This window comes from Monopterus albus, unplaced genomic scaffold (genome assembly GCF_001952655.1).
Source record: "Monopterus albus unplaced genomic scaffold, M_albus_1.0 scaffold83.1, whole genome shotgun sequence".
In the NCBI taxonomy this organism is placed as follows: domain Eukaryota; kingdom Metazoa; phylum Chordata; class Actinopteri; order Synbranchiformes; family Synbranchidae; genus Monopterus; species Monopterus albus.
The window spans coordinates 65,049-88,743 of record NW_018127963.1 but is presented as its reverse complement, the minus strand read 5'-3'; the positions used below and the strand labels follow the sequence as shown (position 1 = coordinate 88,743).

At 40.9% G+C, this 23,695-nt stretch overlaps 1 protein-coding gene across 5 annotated transcripts in view; it reads left to right on the top strand.

Annotated features, from left to right (window-relative positions):
• The window catches only part of glis1b (GLIS family zinc finger 1b), a 70,247-nt gene that overhangs the window by 24,219 nt on the left and 22,333 nt on the right, over positions 1-23,695 (top strand). For all 5 annotated transcript variants that reach the window (XM_020607004.1, XM_020607000.1, XM_020607002.1 and 2 more), the window contains 2 exons: positions 3,552-3,744; positions 5,006-6,482. In XM_020607004.1, coding sequence (XP_020462660.1) covers positions 3,552-3,744; positions 5,006-6,482 — 1,670 coding nt within the window. The remainder of the gene's footprint in view (positions 1-3,551; positions 3,745-5,005; positions 6,483-23,695) is intronic.

Below are 23,695 nucleotides of genomic sequence, written 5' to 3'. Positions count from 1 at the left end.
ATGTCCTGGAGACATTCAGGAGGTGTCTCTGATGGAAACAGGTTAGTTCACTTTTGTAATATGATGCAATGCTAGTCACAAATGTTGGACACAGCCACACAACTACAACTGTGTTCAACTTGCAGCTTTTAGACAGTATGAACAGCTTGAGCACTGGTCTAAATAATGGGCATATAAAAGCAGAATTTCTATATGACACTTAAGTCATCTCTCAAAGTTTTTATCCAACAGATGGTTCTGGTTTGCACAGAAAATTCCCTAACCAGTGCTGAAAAGCCACTCACACGCAGGACAATAAAATAATATTATGGCCCAGAACTGTAGTTCCAGTAGTTAACTATACCAAAAAAGAAAGGGGGGGGGACCTAGAATTATTATGCTAATATGAATGTAGTTGAACTAGAAGGAAGCTATTGCTAAATGTAACTGAACTGCTAGTGTAATTACATGCAGTTCACCGCTCATCAACCTTACTTCCAAACACTGCAGGAAACTGTTTTCAGTGTAAAATGCTGACTCTTTACTACCTGCCCCACTGTAAATAGACACAGTTAAAGGTATGGTTGGTGATCCTGGAAATACCAGCAAGAGCAAGCTTTGAAAGTAGCCAACCAAAGAAATCACACCCTTTTGCTCTGAGTTCTTCCCAAAACTCCTCCTTGAAAACACAACGTGCACTGCCTGACTACTACTAGCAGATTTAAGGAAAGTAACAAATCCTCCCAAAGGAAACAAAACTGATAACTACCTGTCCAGCAGAAATAAAGCCACCATGGCATCACTTTTCAGCCTCCTTTGTTCCCTTAGCCGTTGCCGTCGTCCAAAAGCCACATCGATGTTAACTCTGGTTTTACTTCTTGCAGCATCCAACTTTGTTTTTAGTTGTAACTCTGTCATACGGTGTTACCTGCCCAGATCTGTGCCCCCAAACTGTAGTCGGGGACCTCTGGTTCATGGCGAAGCTGCATTAACCCTGGCTCATAGCTGGTAACTACAATGTCCACTAAGAGCATGTGTACCATGGTGTTAACGATAATACCAGGTACATGCTGATGCAATATCTACCTTTTATCTGTGCTGTGTTTGAGAACTAAAGTTTTTCTACTAAACTCTTTTTAAAATGTAACAAAATATATGAAAATTTTAATTTCTCATCACAGAATAAGGAAACATTATGAATCTGACCAACTTTCAATAGGTGACAGTTACTCAAATGGATATGAGGTCACATTTTAGATGTTGGAATCAAATAAAGTTTGATGAGTTGCCTCCGTAGCAGGTGTAGTGTCTTCAAATGACATGGAAATACCATACTCATCCCTGTTCAGTGATGTTCTGAACATTCTTCACTGACCTGTTCTGGTGGTGAAGAATGTTTCAAGATATTGAACTGAAAAAAGTGGTTGTTTTATCAGCCTGTTTCAGTAAAACAATTTTTAGACCGGTAATCACTGTCTGGGGTCGTACCTGTTGTCTCTCTGTGTTTAACTCATTTGCATAGAGGACTTTTCCTGGCCCTCCGTGGCCAGGACTTCTGTGAAACAGAGCAAAAGGCTTCAAAAGAGCATTGTCTCCTAATTTGGGTTGCATTTACTGGGCTGCCTGGCGTGGGTTTGTTTTATCTGGTGCTGACAATATGTGTGTGAGTGAGCGAGAGCATGTGCATTCAGTCAAGGCTTCTTTTACTGGCTGCCAGTCCATCCATGCTTTATGATGACAGTGTTTTTATTTGGTTGTTTATGCCTTTTGTGTGTGCACGCATGAATAGTCAAGGCCTAATTAGGACGATGTTAGTCATCTCCTTTCTGACTCATGTCACTTCTGGTCACCCTCATTGAAGAAGAACTGACTTGAGGCAGGGAAACACTTAAACTTTCATGCAGAAACACAGCTGTATTTGTTAAATGGTAAGGATGCACAACCAATAAGAGGTCAGAAGACAGAAGAATCCAGAATTTAATGAACAGAATGATTTGTATTGCTTGAAAACAGACCAGAATTAAAAGTCATCTTTGCCTTCTGTGAAGGACTTTGAGTGAAACCAGCGTTGCTCCTGCAGTCCCCTGGCGATGCTGGACTGTTTATGTTGCTTGCTTTGCCTTTTCTCTACTTCTTTGTGTTTCCGCTGTGACCCGCAACAAGAAAAATTTAGAGGAGACTGTGGATACATCAGCTGCAGGAGGGATATGTAAATAGATGTTCCCTGAATAACATGTTTCACAAAGTTCCCTTGTTTTCTCTTGTCTTTTGTTCACTCTTGTAACCCTTTTCTCATATTCCAAAACTCTCCCCCTCCATCTGCTACTTATGTTGTACTATCTTTCTCCTTTGTTAAACTTTTTTCCATGTGTAGCCCATATTTTGTCTTTCGCTCTTTTTGCCTCCTTATGTTTTTCATTCTTCTATACTATCTGTCTGTGTTCTCTCTCACATACAGGGTGTTTGAGTGTCTTTAATGTGTGTGATAACATTGTCAATAACATTGTTAAGAGAAAATGCAATTTGAGAAATTGAATTAGGAAAATTGGAGCAGGGGACGTGCTTACATATACATGTGTGGGGATATCTGCTTTCCCTTCACAAATATTTCTTCCTACACCGATCCTTTCCTTTGGTCACACTCATCCTTCTCTTTCCTGTATTTATTAGTGTATTTTAAAAATAAAAATCTTAAAATTGTGATCAGTTGTATGGGGCATGTGCCTGAGGAATAAAACACAATACAGTCAATTAAAAAAATGCACATCCAGCCTTAAATTACTGAAGAAGCCTTTTGAATGAATCTTTATGAATCTAGATCTGCACTTAACTCCACTTCTAGATTAAATGGAAATTAATTGCAATGTTTTGTTTTCTAAAATGAATAATTTATTAATTATATAAAATAACAAATGAATGAAATCAGTTAACGAGGTCAGTGTTTACACAGAGGGTTTGATTCCATTAGATTAGAATAACCGATGGTGAACTTGGTTTGCAATCAAAATGGATTAATTCAGTGGTTCGGTTTCACTGGCTGGATCATCTGGACACATTTATTTGAGGTACTTTACTTTTATAAAATGAACACATTGCCATTTGGAATATACATCCTCATTTACTCCAGCAATAATATTTAACAGTAAATATCTCCAGCATTATTCTTGTGCTCTCACTGCATACTAAAGTCATGGAGACCAACTTATAATTTATTATCATAACCATTTGAGTTGGCGCCGCAGATGGCGCCATCGGTTCTGTACCGGAAACAAATTCCTTGTGTGTAATATACTTGGCCAATAAAGGTGATTATCCTTATTATTTATCAAGAGGATATTCATGATGTAATAGGATTTCAGCATGTCACTTTTCTTCCTGTGCAGTTAGATCACTGAGTCGTTTTATCTGATACTGGGGTCAAAGCTCTGCTAGCTGAAACAATGCTCTAATATTAACGTCCACCAAGGATTCACTAATTTAAACAAATAAATGTATGTGAATAGTGTATCAGCTGCATTCTGATCACTTGTTAAGCAGCCATCTCAGTAATCTTCTCCCTGGTCCTTTTCTAGTGAACACTGCCTACTGCTCAGAGAAGGATGGAGATGCCGAGCTCGGTGACTCTGAGGGCACCCTGATGCGATGTGGGCAGAGCTTGTCACTTTCGGTGGGAGGTCATTCAGGGGGCCTTTACCCCCCGAGCCTCCACTGCAACAGACCTGCACCTGATCTCCTGCTGCAGAACGGCCCTCACCAAGATGCCAGGTAAACTGCCACTATTATTTTTATTTTATAATTTTGTTCCTGTTCTCTAGTTTGTATTGGAACAGAACTGTTTTGAATGTTTCCTGTTTGGTATAGTATTACAAACACTATGCAGGTACAATACAATGTGTTTTTCATTATCTTTGCTATTGCGAATTACATCACACATTTTTAGCTGGAAAGCTTTACTCACTCTCATAAAACACACGGAAGGGGTCCAAAGTACAACATTTATGTTACAGTAATGTGATTCATCTGTTGTGCAATTTTTGACTACTGTTGGCCAAGTCAAAAAGAACTTCTGTCCTGCTTAGTTCCCTTCTCGTTTGTCCCTCTATCCTCAGTCATCCAGTTGAAAGTTCTTCTGGATAGATGATCATTCTCCTTGTATCATCTCAGTATTTTCACTACAGCCAAATAGGAAATGGTGTTCTTTAATGGAAAGAGAGAGGGGCTTAAGTCTTTATTAACAAAGATGAAAAGTCAGCCAGTAGCTTTCTCCAATCCAAGCTAGCATTAGCTCTGCTTTTCTCCCAGCTTGCTGAAGGGAAGGGACAAAGAGGATTCCTTCATGAGACAGCCCAGTGAAAAGAGAGCTCTTCTCACATCACTCAGGGCCTTTGGACAAAATCCATAATGAGCCAACTGACAGGAATGATTATGTAGGAGATCACAGCGATGCATGGAGAAATCTGACCTGGGTTCTCCATTCAACAGGGCAAAGCTTCCCACCATAATACACAGTATTGTAAACCATGACCCTTCATAGTCTGCAATTATGCTATGAAAAACAGGTGACTCCCTATTTATCCCCAGTGTTGGGTTGGGTTTAACCCCTTTGTGTCATCAAAGCCTGTCAGATGGACATGCTAGCCACTAGCCACTCTGTCTCAGTAATCATCCATCCCTCCCCCTTTTTCTATTCTTAGTTATAAATGCCTATTCATGTCCTTTCTCTACCAGAAGATCCCCTGAAGATCCAGTTTCATTTATAGGTATTGGTAGATGCCACCTAGTGTCCACTATCACCATACGTCACTGAATCCTTAACATGGCTTACACAGTGATCATGTTCGTTTCATAAGGTCCCTTATGATGAACGAGAGACTTGTTTGAAAGAGGGACTCATTTAGGATGATGTGGGGGAGTAAGCAGGAGGATAACCTCTAACAGTGCTGCTGGTGGGATGGATGAACCAGTTTGTCATTGGTCCGTGAGCTGTTAGTGTTCATATTCTTCTGTGTGTTTTTCCTCTATGCAGATCCTCCGCTGCTTTACAAAGGACCCTGACTGGGGCCCCATCTAGTCTGGGCTACGGCAGTGCCAATGGTGCTCGCTCTTCTCTCCCTTACCTAATCAAACAGGAGAACTCAATGGGCTACAAGATCTTGAGCACAGGATCCGGAGTACATAGCATGTCTCAGGCTGGCTTTCAAAACTGCAGGGCAGGCCAAGTTTTGGCATTGCCAAGGGACGAGATAGTTGGAGCTACGCATGTGAGCAACAGTGCTAGTGGCGTATGCACACCAAGCAATGTAGGTAGTGCTGTGTCAGGGGATGCAGTGCAACCGTTTAATAATGAAGATGACTCCTCCCCTCTGGCTTTGTCTCCAGCTGGCTCCCATCATTCAGCACAACTGCTCAGTGCTAGCAGTCTGAAGAAACGCTGCCCAGTATCACAGTCCACTACCACTGCTGGCTTGGGCGGTGTTGCTGCCACAGGCTCTCCATCAGCAACTGGTACTGCTTCTGCGGACATCATTATTACTTCCCAGATGTCAATGGTTGCCTGTGTCAACAGGTTCTGCACCAACCTCTCGCCCAGCCACACCCGCAGTGCTAGCTTGTCCTCCTCTTCCTCCTCCTCCTCCTCCTCTTCTACATCCCCACCCTCTAACTTCTGCTCACGGGAAATCCCCCAGAGGCCCCCACGTCACGGCAGCCCCCAGCAGACCATTCTACAGGAGAGCTGTCAGCTGTCCTCACCTGCCGCCTGCCTGCTGTCCCTTTCCTCCTCCTCATCTTCCTCTTCAGTGTCATCACTGGAGCCAGAGCAGGGCTCCATACTGCAGGGGCACGGGTCTGGCGGAACAGTCGGTGGAGGAGTGGGAGAAGGAGGAGGCTCAGGCAGTTTGGGGCTACTGATGAGCGGGGCCCTGATGTCTGGGACGCTGCATATGGGGCCAGAAGCTGGGGCTCTCCTGGACGGAGGTCAGAGAGCAGGGGCTGCCCTCAAGCAAGAGCCCCTCGATGACTTTTCTCCTAGTGAAGACAGTCTCTTTCCACACCACTATCACCACCACATGAGTGGTTGTAGTGGCCACCTTCGTCACCACCACCACCCTTCTCGACCTACCATGCCTCCGCCCTACCACCTACACCAGTATGTGGGGCCGCTTCACCACCAGGGCCAGCAAACAGCACCATCCTCTTCCCTGGGACTCAAACTGAACTCTGGAGGGTCTACTGGTTCACACACAGCCCCAGAGCGGGAAGACATCGGAGGGGGAGCACTGGCTGATAAGCAGGTGTGCCGCTGGATTGATTGCAGTTCTGCGTACGAGCAGCAGGAGGAGCTTGTGAGGCATATTGAAAAGGTCCATATTGATCAGCGCAAAGGCGAGGACTTCACCTGTTTCTGGGCTGGCTGCATTCGCCGCTACAAGCCCTTCAATGCCCGCTACAAGCTCCTCATTCATATGAGGGTCCACTCTGGAGAGAAACCTAACAAGTGTATGGTGAGTCATCATAAACCATTAAATATCCACTGACCAGAACCAAAAATCAGACATCAATGGTCACCACACATTCAATATTGTTGAAAATCTCCTCTAAATCAGCTGTACGTTTACACATTTTGCTTCATTTCTCAAAGTATAAAGTTGTATTATTGGATCAATATGAGTTTAATTTGTTCCATAATTGCAGCCATCTCTCAAATATTTCTGTCTGACTTAACCACAAGGGCATAATTCCCAATAGTTGGTTGCCAGCTGAGGATTTTAGGATTTTTTTTTTTTTTTTTCAAGAAGATATGCATCCATGGTGTCCAGCAAATAATACTGGACTTGATTCACTGTTGATTACTTTTATTTTCTTTGGTTGTGAAACCATTGTGAATGTAGTTCCTGTTTTTTAGTGTAACATAAAAAAAAAAAAAAAAAAAAAAAAACATCTGCCAAAGGAGTGAACTGCTTCAAGAGTAGCACTTACTCGTCAGTATAAATAGATTTGTGGTTGTATTCTTTACAGGTAAGGCTCCAATTCCACAAGTCAGCACACTAATCAGTGTCAAGCTGTCACTCCCTCCTGTCCTCTAGTGAATGGAAAAAGCCCTCCAACCTTAAGAATGATTTAGTTCAAATACACAATTAGTCCACAATTTGTGTAGAGCAAAGTTGTGTTTATTTGCACGAGCACTCTGTTTGTAGAGGAGGGATTCAGATCAGGAAAATCCAACACATATGGTTAACATAACCAAACAATGCCTACACTTGATCCTTTTAAATGGGAGCTTTAAATGTTCAGCTGTCTCACATGTATTAAGTGAATTTGCTTTATTTCCAAGTTAAACATGAGGAGAAATGTAGTAGTCTGGAGAAGGGAGCCGCAGAGGGAGAGTCGCTAACGTTTGCTACTCGTGCTCTGTTCATGGCTTCACCCAGAGCCTCTGTCAGAGGCACTCCTCGTCAAGTAGAGGAACCCATCCAAATCCTAATTATTGAAAAACTGAGTATACACCTGTTTTATCTCAAGGTCTTTCAAAATAAAGAAGTGGCTTGTAAAATTAGCTGGAGGAAGAGTATTTTAATTGTATTTTATAGCAGTGTTGCAAGAAATTCATGTTGATACCTAATGCACATGAGAGCTGATTGTTGAATTTAGCCTTATTAAAGTCATTCATTGGTTTGTTTGTTTTATAATTGTTGTTGTTGCATTATGCAGGTGTGTCTTTACTTCGGTGTAGACTGAAGTTGCATTTGGGCGATGTACAGACACCGAGTGGTTGTTGTACATGGAGGAAGTGTCTGCATAAATATGTCACAGTAAAGTTGTGCCTGTGTGCGTTTTTGGCAATGTTTACCATATGTGCACACTAGAATAATTCAGCACAGTGTGGACGAACCACTGGTTTTTGTCTGCGGACATGTGGAACTCTGTTACACACTCTAACCTCCCAATCACCCCTTCTTTAAACACACACACACACACACAAACACATATTCATAGCCATGCAGTGATATGAAAATGGGGATATTGTTTCCATTGCCTCTCACAATAGGAAGTATTGATTCCACATACGGTATGTTGGGTTGCTTTTCTGACAGAACATAAACAGAAATGTGAAATGTTTTCAAGCTTAAATCAACACATCTAATCAGCAGGGATTGACTGTGTGTTGGTCTAGGAATTCAACAGATAAACTTTGAGGGTCAGAGAAAATAAACATGTTCTCTGTGTGTAATTGTAACTGTGTTTGTATATAGTTTATACTGATTTAAGTGAGTACTCTGTGCTTATAGAACCCTTAGTGTTTCTGTATGCATCCGAAAGAGCGTACATGCTCATGTATTTTAGCTGTGACCATCCCAAGTCCTTATTTGTTTTGTCTGAGTTTGCATGCTCTTTTGCCGTTAGCACTGATGCCTCTTGTGTTTGTTGTGCTTATGCAATAGACAAAAGTATTCAAGAATTTGGGCAATTTATAAAGAGGAAATGGAGGAGATGATCTGTTTTAGGACCAGATGCTTGAGAAAAGATCAAGGCTGATCCTGTTATCATTCTAGTGAAGCAGGGTTCTCCTTATAGACAAACATAATATATATCATTATCTATACTTCTTATCCTATAAAGGGCTTCAGGGGCGGGATACACCCTGGACAGGTCGCCAATCTATTACAGGGCTGTTCTGTGACCTTTCAGAAAGTATGGATAGTTCCCTCTTCCCCCAATTAAAGCGGGCCTTGGGCTGTTGTGTAGGGCAGCCAGCACTGAGGGACACACAGGCAAAAGGGAAACAACATAATCTCTCTGCAATATCCTGTTGTGTTTCATGCCTAATTCAGTTGTTGTTTTAGTTTATTACATTTTTTTCTTGTGTCTGCATAAATATTAAAAATATATCCAGCAAGAGTGGCCCTGACATGGACTCAGACTTTGATATTGTTCTGCGTTGTCAGAGGCCAGCCCAGTGGATTTGTAGTGTCTAAAGGCTGAACCGTGAGCTATGAAGTTCAGGAACATTCTCCTAAACCATAGAGGCTCTATGTGGAACTGACAGCATTTACTGTACAGGGCAGATAGATGCCAGGCATTGTACAGTGCAGTGTGTATTTGTGTTTCTTTGGCAAAGCATTGGAGAAAAATATCAAAACAAGAACAATGTCTGATTTGCTGTGTTGTTGTCAGAGGTTCAGGGCATGAAACCTGGTCCAGTACTTGTTTTGTCACTGTTGTTTATACACAAAATTTCATAGTAAGAATCTTTAGGAGAGTTGCAGTATTTTTATGTATTCTAAGAAAAACAGTGTGAATGGATTATGCACTGTAAATGACAATAGTAATGTTTATCAATGATAGTTTTGGCCTGGATATAATATACTGTAATTTTTGTTTTATACCTGGCCAAAAATACAAATATATTAAGGCAAACTCATTAAGTTTTAAGTAAATAAATAAAGGAAATCTTAGTGGTGATTTATGTAATTATTAAGTATGTCCAATGTAATTTTATAAATTTTTTTTTTTTTAAAGATGCAATTTTTTTTCCTCCCAAAGTTTATTGACACTGACAGATTATGATTATAAAGAAAATGTCTCCATAAAAGGAAAGGCTCACATTTTTTACCATTACTCATATGTTAGAGCTAAAGGTGATTCAGAGCCGTCCGTCTATTCCACAGTCATAAAACACAACCTGCACAGAACACCAAAACTCACCGACACACTCAGACAGTTTGTTGAAGGAAATTAAGATTGATGTTGAGTCCTGATGGAAAAAAGCATAGGTCATGGAATTTCCTATTTCCTCACTGGTGTGAAAACAGAAAACATACAGCCAGTATGGAAAGTATTCAGGCCCTTTCAAATTAAAACAGGTTTTTGGAGTGTTTTGTAAATTTATTACAAATAAAAGAAAGAAATATCCCATTTGCATACGTATCCAGACCTTTTGTTACAACACTTGCAACTGAGTGCTGGTGCATCCTACTCCTATCAGTAGTCAATGAGATGCCTCTAAAGCTTGGTTAGAGTCCACCTGTGCCTAATTTAATGTACTGGATATAATCAGGGAAGGCACACACCTATCCATATAAGGCATCACCTCATTAATATCATCCCTACAATTAAACACGGTGGTGGCAGCATCCGGACCTGAAACCAAAAGAGCATCTTTGAAGAGACCTGAACATGGCTGTGCACCAACGCTCGCCATCCAACCTGACTGACCTTGAACAATTCTGCCAAAAAGAATGGGAGAACTTTCCAAAAGAAAGGTGCCAAGCTTGCAGTTTTATCCCCAAGAAGACTTAAGGCTGTCACTGCTGCCAAAGGTGCTTTAGCCAAGTACTAAGTGAAGGGTCTGAATACTTATGTAAGTGGGATGTTTCAGTCTTTTATTTATAAGAAATTTACAAAACACTACTAAAACAGTTTTCACTTTATCAGTGTTGAGTACTGTGTTTAGACCAATGAGGAAATTTTGAATTGAATCCATTTTAAGATGAGTCTGCAACATAACAAAATATGGAAAAATTGAAAGGGTCTGAATGCTTTCCGTACTGCCTATAAAGTGCCGGTGCCAAGATGGCATGTGTTTTTAAGGGTAAAGTGAGTCCTCTGTGAGCAATCAGCTCAGATGCAGGAGATGAAATGGGCAGTGCTATTAGCTAATTAAAACTGAGCTTCAACACATGACCCAACTTTTCCTCTGAATGCTGCCTGAAACTGGAGCTGTCTGGGCCCTGTGTGTGGGCGGCGAGTGACGTTGATATTAACGTGTTTTTGTGTCCGTATGAGCACTGACACTGTGGCCTTTAGAGTCTAATCTCTGTGACCAGCTTCTGAACCACCAGGTCCCAGAACTACCTTCACTGAAGCTCGGTTTGCTTTCAGATGATCATAAGGAGTGTTTAGAGAGGCTGAGACATACATGCATAATTTATAAGAATTATTTCTGCAAAATGTTGGCTTTTCAGGAGCTTAGAAAGCAAAACATTGTTTTTTTTCTCATTCTTTAAAGTAGCATGTCATTCCTCAGTTGATTAAAACATAAAAAATCTCCAGCAATGAACTTGCTGTATTTTTTGCACCCAGCAGCAGCAACAATATTTAGATAGTCAAAGTGAAGAAGAAACTCAGCCATACATAGAAACTAAATTAACAACTAAACATTTTGTGGATCAGCAAGAATGACAGGTTTTTCATGCTGTGGACACACACACACACACACACACACACACACACACACACACACACACACACACACCCCAATGAACTGGGAAAAGAGTATATGGCTCATTTAAAGTAATTAGGGTCAACAGGCAAGAAAGGACAATGATTTGGCATGTCAGGAGTAGCTGCATGTTTACAAAATGGAGCTGACAAAGTTTGTTAAGTTGGCATACTGTACATGCTAAGACCTAGTCAACCCCAAAAAAGGACCTGGTAGAGCTCAACATGGAGCACTTTATCATAAGGTCCTGTGCCAGTCATTCCCTTGGCAATTGGGTTCATCAGGTAGCTTCTTTCTGTAGAGCCATAATTCCTTCCTGGCAGATCTATTGTGTCACTTGGCAGCCCTGTCGCAAACCAAATAGAAACACAACACTGTGCATATACACTGCTTGTGTGATGAATGCCCCCCGAGACATTGAAATACAGCTAAATTAGTCATATCACTCATATTTGTCATTGATTCAGGCCCAAATAAAGATGTAGTGGGAAATCAACTTAGAGCACTTTATCAGCATTACTTAAAGAATTTTGACAAAATTATTTAAAGTTATCCTGCATTTAATCCAATGAATTAAAATATTAAAATTGATTTTTGAATCAACTTTATTACAAATTAAAATTTATTCAAAATATGATTGCAATTAACCTAAGTAAAAAATAAAATAGAAAAAAATTCTTTCAGTATTATGTTTAAATATTTTGTCCTGAATGAAAACAATGGTGTGAGGGCCAAATGCAGAGAAAAAAAAATTATCTGTGATCTCTTTAATGATGATGTTTTAAACAACACATTTATATGAAATTATTTATACCCCACCCCACCCAACCCCCCACAATGATGATAACAATGATGGCAACAACAGTAATAACAGCAACTATAAGAACAGGAAATAAGTAGCTAGATATATTGAAAAGAGGGCACAATACTCATCTGACCATATTTTTAAAAAACTTTTAATTTGTTCTACATTTTTGCTGCTTATACCTATGACCAGATGGGAGCAACTTGGTCTCCAAACAAGGGATGGCTGGGATCAGCTAAGATGAACTTGGCCTTCTCCAGCAACCTGACGCTATATAAGCTTGATATGTTGTCCAAAGATATACAAACACCTTGCTGCACTTCTTAAAAACGGCTTGTAGCCGATTCCAGTTTTTAAGGGTGGGAAGCCCAAATCAGCGCACACAAAAAAAGTTAAAACAGCTTCACTAAAACAAGAATAAAACATCTGCATAAAAACAGTCCACCTTAAAACGGCATAACTTACATAAAAGGTGCATGGCACTTTTGTCAATTTTCCCAAAGTAGAAATCGCCTGTGGCGTTTTTAAGAGAGAGTTCTTGCTCTACAGTGGTGCACACCTTGTATCATTTTTCAAAATGACAAAGTGTGTTAATTTGTTGCATAATAACTTCTTCCCCAGGACATGTCACTTGTGCCAAAAGGTGTCATGGGTTGTTTAACAGTGCAGGTCTGAAGATGCTGATGCCTCTGCAATGGGGAATCCAGTTATAAATCACAGTTATCTATAACAAAAATGTCAACATCTTAACTTTTAGCCAAGTAGGTTTAGCATGGATCAAGCCACCATTTAACAAATTGTGGCACCTCTAATGCAATTTGTTAAACTTGCTCAGCATTTGCAATCTGTGCAGCTTTCATTGAAAGAACTAGTCGGTCCTTATCCATGGTTTAAAACCTCTCTGACTGTGATGACAACATCATGGTATAATGGGTGGCTGCATGTTTTTCTCACTGTACTAATTGTATTTGGAAAAACACAGTATTATTGTACAGTCACATGGACAAAATCAACATTGGAGCCTTTTTTGAAATTTAACTCAAGCCACAAAAGGTCAAACAGCTACAGTTACCTTGCTTTCAGCCTCACAACCAGGTATCACAGCATACAGTATTTATTACTACATGTGATGCGCATTTTAATTGCATTTGTCTGGAATGTGATATTTTGAGTTCCCCCATTTCCTCAACATCTAATCACACTCTGGTATCAGAAATCTGAAAACCCAGAGCTGTGCCTGGTTCTACATTGCACAGAGATTGTGTCATAATTGTGTCCAATCCAAAACCTTAATTAGTTTAACCTCTCTACTGAGCCAGATCACTTTACTAATACACAGCAGAAGAAGCTTGTGTGTGTGTGTGTGTGTGTGTGTTGGGGATCTCGGTCAGGTTCATGGGGCTGCTGCAGTGATGCGACCACAGTTCATGCAGCAGGAAAAGAGCTGTGGGATCTCCGTCTTGGGTCATTTTTAGACTCCCTGCTTGGCTCTTTCTGTCGTCATGGATCATTTGCATTGAGGAGGTGTGCCTCACCATTTCTTTGCTACAGTCAAACAGATAATTATAGCCAAACTATGATTGTGGCATTTGAAGAGGCAAAGACATAGCTGGTCTTTTCTGCTCTGAGCCACCCATCTTCTCCTACACTTCATAGTCGCACAGTGGCCTTGTTTTGTGCCCAGGCACAGGCTGCGCAGCAGCCAGTCTGCAAACATACCCATCAAACCTACCAGGTGGGTAGTGTGCATGTGTGTTGAACAGAGGTAAATCTCTCAGAGCATCCAGATGTTGGATTTTGTTTGTTTGTTTCATTTGGTGATTTATCATTGTGATAGAAGGCACTGCATAGAACATCATCTACTCACAAAACCAGCAAAAAAGGACATTTATACACATTGGTACCACATCTGCCTCAGGACACCACAGCCTTAGAATGACAATATCCCTCTGCTCCCCCTAGACCCACCACACCAGACTAGGCTAGGCCGGCAGCTAATAAATATGAGAAACTGAGTTACTACCGTGCAAAATAAACACTAAGTGAAGTATGGATAAACCATGTAGTGGAAGGCATGTTTACATTTAGGGTGTCAAGTTTAAATTACGCACTGTGGTGTGCTGTGGTTAATGTGGTGTGTTTAATTTGAATGTTTGAGAAAAGAAGTGAAGGCTGAAAGAAACGGAGCCAGGCAGGCAATTGACTTCTACTGATGTCATCAAAAAAATAGCATTTTTGCCCAGAATTCATCACAAGGCATTACGCATGACAAGTTATTTGGTATGCACTGAATGCAGGCTTGACAGTACTTTGAAGCATTAACAGAGTGACAGGTTGACTAAGCTTTCCTAGCTGAGTCGTGTGTCTTCAAACGCCTACCAGAGAGTGAAGAGTGATCCAAGTGGGAAGATCCAAGCAGAATATTGAGGTGTGGACTGTGGTGCTAAATGGCACATATATCAGAAGAGGGAGACTTCACCAAAACCACATCTACTGTAGTGTAAGGAATGATAATGAGAGAAAGATGGGAAATACGAAAGACGGATACATTGAGTGTAAGAGGACTAGAAATCTTCCAGTGGGATGTGTAAGGACACAGAATGATCCAGTTTTTCTTGTTACCTGATTTGCTGATTGTGTGACCCAGCAGAACTGCACACACTGACACATAAGCCAGGATTTACCTCTCCTCCATAGAGTTTTACACCCCAATGATCTCTTAACTGTCTCCATGTAGAAGACCTCATTTTATCTGTTCATTTCTTACATCTGTTTCACATTCGATCTGTTCAGTTTGAGAATTAGTTTAACATCGATGTAAAAAGGTTTTGAACCAGATTGATTTGGTTATTCAGCCAGAATTACAGTAGAAATAAGAAGCCTTAAAGTCAGAATTTTTCCTTTTGTTCTTCCAGCTTCTCATAACAGCAGTCTTTCATACTGTGTCACAGCTGTTATTCAGATTGTGCTACATTCTTGTCAGGGGCAGAACAAACAAAACACTAGCATTCCTGGTATGCCAGTTTCATTTACAAATGACTGAAAGTCAAGCAACTCAGATTAGGTCTCGCATGATTTAAAGTATGGTGAGAAGCTAAAAACTCTATATAGGAAAAATGTTGTATTTTAATGTGCCTGTGCTCTAACTGGAAAATTGTGTGAGACCAATGAGTACCAGTATAGCCGACATAAAAAGATGTCTTATGAGAAATTGGAAGGAAATATTCCACAAATATGAAACCATTTACTGAAGAATTTCAGTGAAGATTGGAACCTCTGGATCATTGCTGTCATAACTGCACTGGACTGGGAAGTGTGTTAACAGTGAATGATTGAATATGAACAGAGAACTATGTACTGAAATGTGGTAAACTGATTTATTGAAATGTGAATTGAGGGTGATTCGCTCACAAAGAACACCTGAGCCGTGATTAACTTGACACATTGAAAGCCTAGTGCAGTCTGATTTACTGCAAACAGCCCAATCCACATAACTGGAAAACCCACAGAGAGCTGAGCAGTGGACAAATCTCAGGGCACCGTGGCATCTCTGTTGCACCACATTTCTTGGGCAGCTTCTTTGTTTTTTTCAAAAAGGCTTTGAGGTCTGTCCCCCTCCAGAGGGTTGCATAAACACACTGTCTTCCCCTTCACCCTGCTCCATTCCCCGGGCTGGTGTTGATCACAGTACCATGTTGACCTATTGCTTAATTTTTCTGGCATGTGTTCTGTCTGAATGCTATAGCGCTTCTGACATCGAGGTATTTGGCTTGGCGACTCACTGGGCTTCTGCAATGTTTATTTGTTGTCACATCAGAGCTATGGAGTCACCAGTGTATGCTACAGCAGGCATGAGCCTTCAGACAGCTGGGTCAACTCTTGCCTTGTGTGGACAACAAATGGTTTGCCAAAAAGGAGAAGGGCTTTTATATCTTTACCGAACAAGTCTCTGTGACACAGGAACACTGTGACCTCAACCATGGTGTTTATTATATCAAGCTGTCACACAGAAATCTAAGCCAGTAGGCAAGATTTAAAAATATAACCATTTTATCAGCTAAAATTACAAAATGGGAATGCAACTGTTTGCATTTCACTGAAATTAAAGTAGTACTGTTGGGAATATACAGTACATTAGCATGAAATACTCTGGCCAGAGCAGGAATCCGTACCTATAAAAACTACACCCTAAAACACTTTCACAACGTGACTAATTGTATGGGTTTTCTGGATTGAGGCTCTGGTTTGGTGGAGATTTTTTTTTCTTTCTAGTACTTGAATGGTTAATGTCAGGAATTGCTGCCAGAGTCAGGGAATCTTCATTACCAGCAGCCTCAATAGACCAAAATGAAACGGTCACAAAATACTTTTGAGCAAGCAGTGCAGCATGTTTTCTTGCACAGTTTTCATTCTGGGAGACTAAAGCAAAAAGAGACAAAAGAGAGCTAGACTTGTTTGAAACTTAGGTTTTGGAGCTGTGAGCATGTAAAGGTGCTTGGTTTAGCTTCAGTCTTATTAGATTTTTTTTGACTCAGTGTAGGAGAAGAATAACTGTGGAGGAGAGTGCCAAATAAATGCTAGGCACAGTCAGAGCAGGAGAAACAGAGGGATGGTGGTGATGACCCAATAGAAAGATCACTACAGAGCTCAGGCCAGCCGTCACATTGAATTGGCCAGTGTTTGTCTAATGTCTAACAAAAGAATAATAAAGTGGATCAAATAAATATTACTGTCATCACTGGCTGTTGCTGAATTGGTGTCTGTCATCCTTTAATACCACCAATATAAAAAGAGTGATGAAGCATGTGGAGGTATATAATATGCTGTAGAGTGAGTGGAGCTTATTGGCTGGAGGGGGTAAAAGAGAGAAGAGAGAGAAAGTGAGAGCGAGAACGGAAGCAGGTGTGAGTGAAAGGTGTTGGATAGATTGAAGCCCGGGTGTCTAAGGATGCCTTAGCTCGTGGACCCATTAAACAGGATCCTGTATTGACTGCCAGTAACATCAGTCCCGGCGCCGGCTCGGAACACAGATCATGTTTAGGATTTTCATTGTGCAACCCCCAGTCTGTCTTTTTCTCGGTGGGTTTGGATATCAAGAATGGGTTTATAATTAATGCCGTGATGTTACTAATAGCTGCAGCACTGGAAGCTTTCTGTTGCACTCTAATCAGCCATTCTAAATGGTTAGGATTGCTGCTGAAAATAAGTGCATTGCCACAAGACAAAGTGGGATGGCTCTCATGGAAGCCTCTCACTGAATGAGAGGCCACATCTCCTCGCTGAAGGGAAGACCAAATTTTAGCTCGTATTCACCCCTTATGGAGCAATAATTTTTCTGTTTTCAGTGTCATTGTTTTAAGAACATTGCTTAAGTAGTTTCTTGTTTTTCCATTGGAACTTGCAGTAAAAAGCTTCTTTCAGATGTTCACTTCATGGCAGGAATGACAGGCTCATATCAAATCGGCTAACATTTCTCTAAAATGAGACACATACAACCTAATTCCTAAATATTGAGTTCACATAAAAGCTGCAAAAGGTTTTAAATGCTAATTTAAAAGCGATAAATGTCTTGTACTGCTTTTTAATATATATCACTGTCATTTAACAATGCTTTCCTATGCAGAAGGAAATGAAATAGGATCGTAAAGTGAAGCAGTTAATTGGTCTTAAGCTGTGAAGAGTAAAAACAGGTTTTCTTTTGTTTTTGTTTTGTTTTTTTGTCACAGTGCAGATCTGTAGAACAACCTTCACAAAATCAGTCTTTTGCAGCTAAATGCTGCAAAATTTTATTCATAACAGCCTAGAGTGCAGTATAGTACACAACAGTGTTCATATAGCCTTATGTAAAGTAAACCTGGATGAAAATGATTTGACACCATCTTTGCTGGCAAGAAAACTGAAAATGCTGTGGCAACAGATAAATTAGGCTGAAAGTCGCTTTGATTGTCTGCTGGCATATATTTTCCCCTGTCATTCCGCTTCATCTCTGTGAGAGCATGACCCTGCTCTCATTTTTCTCCCAACCTGGTGAACCAGTAAACCCCAGGCTGCCCGGTTTAAGAGGAAATCACATCTTAGCTCTCTAATCTGATGCAGGGCTGCAGAGCTGGTAGACATCTGAACGGAGGCCTCTGAATCACAGCAGGTTAAGTGCTTCCATGAAGCCTCTCCAGGTTGTTGTGCAGCCAGGCTTGCTCTGCAGCAGGAGCAGGGGTTCAGACCCATCACTGCACTTCCTCCTCATTCTCGAGGAAACAGTCTGCCAGAGGAACAAACCAGCTGGTCCGGCTCATTATGTGAGCAGCCTCATTTAGTCATCATAGGAATGCTTCCTGTTGTGCCATTCACATAGTTTTTAATCTGCCCCCCAAACTACTTGGACATAAGTTCAAAATGGCTGTTAGGAACAATTTCTTTAGTCATTTACATGACTACTTCCTGCCACCTTGCTCTACTCCCTTGTTAATTTGCATCTGGACAACACTCCCTTGCTTTTTCTCGTTCACTGTGTGTACTCTTATCTTAACATTTATAAATCAAAGCTTCTAAAAAATGATACAAAGCAGAGGAGAAGGGGAGAAAAGATGCATCACTGCAAAACAGTAAGTGTGTAGATAAATTTTTCTTCTGTTTTGAGAAACAAAAGTCCACTGCTATCTTTGATTCAAATTAAAGCCCTATTCGCAACAGATGAGGCTGGCTGCTAAAAAGTTCCCGCTTCACAGTGGAAATGATATGTGTAAACTATGTAATGTGAATGTTTTAGCCAGGCTGTGTTTAATTTTGTATCCTGACGAAGCGCATGAGAAACCTGCCTCTCCTTAGCTGTCTCGTTGAATCATATGGATATAATTTTGTCCATTTACGTTTTTCTGCTCTTTGCTGTGGTTGCCACAGGGCATTTGGAAGCAGGCAGATTAAATGCACATGTTCCTCCCCATCCACAGCCAGGGCATTCTGCTCCACAGCCACCCATCAGAACAGATCCTGAAAAGCACTGGCGGTTTTTCTCGTCAGTCAACCCAGAGAAAGACACCTTGTGAAAAACCTACTCATTCTAGTGACCACATTTTTCATTAATATAAATATATACAGGTTTCTTTTGAGCATCATAACATTCTTCATTTGACTGTGTTTTCTTTTGCCTCCAAAGTTCTTGGGCCTTTGTGTCTGTCAGGCTTAGTAGTAAAGAAACCTGCATGTATTGGATAAAACTAATCACAGCAGAAAACCATTGAAGGCTGTTAGGATTTGAGGACTTTTTTTCTGTAATGGGGGGCCTTCTGAACAGAAGTCATAGTGAATTTCATACTAATTAGCAGCTGAGTAGTTGAATCCCAATCTCCCCATCATTAGTCAGAGGCTTGATCTACAATTATTGCCCAGGGCCAGAGAGATATGTTTGTGCTGAAGGATTCCCTTGTGTCTGTAACAACTCCAGACAAGCTTAGCTGCCAGGAGAGAAAATCCCAGAACCTTTGCTGAGCAAGGAAAAAAAGGACTTGTGTAGGTGATGATCTTGGCTGCAAGGAATACAGTCAGATATTATTTTCTGATTCTCCTCATCTTTCTTTTTACAACATTCACTGAGGCTTTTAATCATATTTCTGTCCTACATGTCCGTGACCATATCTTCCTCCAACACTCCTTCATAACGGCTGGTTTGCTTGCATCATCTGAAGCCCCTGCTGGCTGTTGAGCTGCTGCATTTGACGAGAGCTGTACACTGCTGCCTTTTATCATCAACTCTGCTTGAGCTTTTCTCTACCAGTCAGCAGTCATTTCCCATGAAGCTCTCAGGGAGGCCTGCAACACTGCTAGCCTGCATGCTGAGCTCATAATCTCTTTGTTGTGATCAGATGCCTGTCCAGCCTCTCAACCTGCTCTTGCCTGCTTCAGCCATGTCAAGGCCCCACTGTCATCCCCAGTGTTTGCTGAGCTACTGAACCTCCCCACTCAAGAGTGAGAGAGAGCCAAATCCCTGCATGCTGCCAGTGTGGAGATCTGTTGGTTTAGCTTAGGCGTAGGTTTTCAGAGAGGAAAACTAAACATGTTTAAAGCAATAATGTGATTAGCTCCATCTAAACTGTTTTCACAGATAATATCAAAGGTAAAATGGATCCTGTGTTAGAAGCCTCTCCCACTTTAACCTGTGTATTCATCACTTTCTCAGCAGTTTATATTTTAAACATTGTCTCATGGATGATATAGAGGATGTACTGACCTTCCCTTTAAAACTTGCATGTGATATTTTCAAAACTTTGGTCTTTGTAATGGGAATTAAGCCCAGTACCTGGGACATATAATTAGGTTATTTCTTCACCAAAGCACGTCAACATACTGCCCACATCAACAGTGCTAAAACATGGTCACATCCTTCAGTACCAGCAGTAGTAGTAGATTTCTTTTTAATACCACTGTGTGCTCCATATATCCAAAACGAAGTTGACTCTCACTCAGCCAGAGGATTGGCCATGCTAAAATATCTTATTGTAGCATAAAATCTTTCATGCAGCGTTTCTGGGTAATGTCCATGCCTAGAGGTGGCATTGCCTTATTGGTTTCCCAGCAGGCAGGAAAACCTCACACCCAGCCGTCTATGCTAGTTCTGCTTCCAGAGTAATAATACACTCTAAACGATTAACACGCTTTCCTCCACGGGTCTCTAGCTATAATTTAGCTTCAAATTTGTATTGCAGAAAAGAAAGCAATGAAAGAGTGATTATTGCCCTTATACATAAATACATGCTTTTGGCACGTCAGTAATAGCTGTGTTTGTTTTCCAAACTCAAACGCTTGGCGCCATATTTCAGCAGACAGCGTGGGCCATGTCTGTCATGACTGGTATAGCAGTGTGGACGTTCCTCTGCACTGGGATTTTTATTAAACTTTCCCACTCTGGCTGACTGTCTGATTTCCAGCTGAAACATTTGACTGGCTTAACTTGAGAATAATACATGTCTGCTGTACAACACTGTGTGACCCGCACTCTTAAAGACATTTTCCATGGTTGTATGTCGAAGTTTGGACAGTATGTATGTCTGTGTAGCATTGAGTGATATTTGTCATCATACTGTAGCTGTAATCACATAGGCAAATTTACTGTCTTAACTGGAACCACAGCGTACATTGCCTTGACCCTAAAATAGCTAAGTGGATTGTCACTAAATATGTTGAACCTTTGCACACTGGGCCGGGTATTGAATGCTTCTTATTGAAAATTGGCATTAAAATGTTCAGTCAAGTTATTGATTGTGATGGCTTATTCTTTGATAAGATATTTCTCATTAAAAATCCAAATTTTGGTCATTTAAACTGTAATTTAATTACAAAAACATTCTTATACAACTGCTTTGTCTTAGGATTAACTTACTGGTGTTTTTGAGACTGTTGATGTTATTGTGCATGTCAGGAAAAAATGTTTTTCTAGAAAAACATATTACATAATTATTATTCTGATGCCAAAAAAAATCTTGTGTGGTATTAGCACCATACCTAGGCCTGCTTGGATGAGAGAGTCACTGATAAAAGGCACTGACAAACCCACATCTTACATTTTGGTACATTTGTTTCCTCTGGTTTGTTTTCAGTAAAATTGATTTCACAAACTCTGTAAATTATTAGTTTGAAACTTGTAAAAAATCTGACAATTAGAACAGGAAGCACCAGAAGCTTTGTTGTTCTGTAGCCATAATCGGACAGATTAAGACTCTTACTGTGCCACATGGACACATTCACACACACCCGTAGATCAGCTTGGTCACTGAACACGGACCTACCATGACAGGCTTAGGTTTCGCAGATATTAAATGGAGCGTCAGTGAATAAAGGGCCCTGTCTGTTCTATGTGAGTGAATGAAGGCCAGGATGAGCCCAGATGAAGTTGAAGGTCTATTAGAAGAATGGTATCACTCTCTTCTTAGCTGTAATCCAACCTGTTGTCAGGAGGCTTCACTAAAGACAGTGAAGACCACTGAGCCTCTGCAACAGTTTGTGGAAGCTTCAGTTAACTAAAGTCAGCATAGATCCTTGGGAATTTTTTTTAGGTAAGTCAGAGTACTTGCACCATGTTTGACCCTCATCTTTAGGTTCTCTAACATAGTACAAATAAAGACAATCAACACAATTAACTTCTTTTAGATCTTGCCAAATAACTAAATAGATAAACATAAAATAGCCATTGTGAAGAGTGACCATAGGTTATATCAAATTCTGCGTTATGGTCTATTATAGTCTGGTGTAGTGTTTTTTATACTACAAGATAGCGGTGCTAAAGTCAGAAATTTTCAAATCCTGCACATATAACATGAGAACTTTGCTAGAGCAGCAAGAACCTTTAGAGCAATTCAAGAGTTTAACTGGAGAAACCTGGAATAGTTCTATTATTGGACAGTTGTTCCAGGGGTAAAACTGAGTCCCTGCTCCAGGAAACGGTACTTTCTGATGGTTCAGGAACAGTTAGGGTGGAGTTGTAGGGCTGAATATCACAGATGTCACAGAAAGTACAACTTTTGTACAGTTTTCACAAAATAAGGAAGTTCTGGGTACCACCTGTGTTTATTAGAACCAGACAAACAAGACACAAACAAAGGAGTTTAAAAGCAAAGTTAAGCTTCCTGACTTGATTTAAAAAAGAGAGAACCAGAAAAAACTGGTCAGATTGTCGGTGCAGTATCACTTTTCTTTTCAGCCTGTGGATGTCTCATTATCATTCAGTCATTACTGTATATCAAACTGAACATCAAACTCATGCCACTGTAAATACAAACAGCCTGTGCTGTGAAAACTGTTTTAAGCACTGCTGTCATTTTTTTAAATCTGTCATCTCAGTTATTCAGATGCAGTGAAAATGCAAACAGGAATGTGCAAAAGGGTGAGTAGCTAAGTTTAGCTCCTGTGGTTTTGTAGTTCCTGGGTCCCTCTGGTCACAAAGACCAAATAGTCTCCACCTTCATCCATCCACCTGTCCTGTGCCCTTCTCTTTATGTGTGCCAGTCATGCAAGCCATGTGTCTGAAGTCCTGTGGATGGATAGAGTGACAGGCAGAGTGGCTGTATGAAAGACACGAGCCCCTCACCTGCTCCTATTGTACCCCGTGACAGTTCAGTCTAAAGATGTCACAGTGCTGCTAAATACATAAGACATTAACATTAGCTAGATATACTGTAAGTAACATTGAACTATACTTCCCACACTACTGCACACCCATACACTTGGTGAATCTCTGTAGGGGGTCTTGACACGGACCACCTCATCTACCAATCACCCATGTTTTCTGCTTAAGGGCAGGAGTGGATACATGAGAAGCCTCATGAATCATTCACCTGCTAACAAATCAGCGGTGTTCATTGGCTGAGTGGTTGGGATCAAATGGGCCAAGCTGGGGCAGATATGAGCTTGTTTACAGTCACTTGTCACTCTACTGTACTATACACAGCAGAACGCTTTACTCATGCTATGCATTACAGCTCATTAACCGCCGCTGCATGACGCACTTTGGTTTCCCCTGCAATTTAGAGGCAGTGGCCGCCTTGAGGCAGGTGTACTGTCACCCGTGGCTCAGTCTTTCAGCTGGGCGTAGATTTTCAATAAAGGTCCTTGGCCGTGTAATTCAAGAGCCATGGAAAAATGCTCACAATACCACCCATGTTCTTATGTTGTATAGATTGAGCTCCTCCACTGAGGGAAAG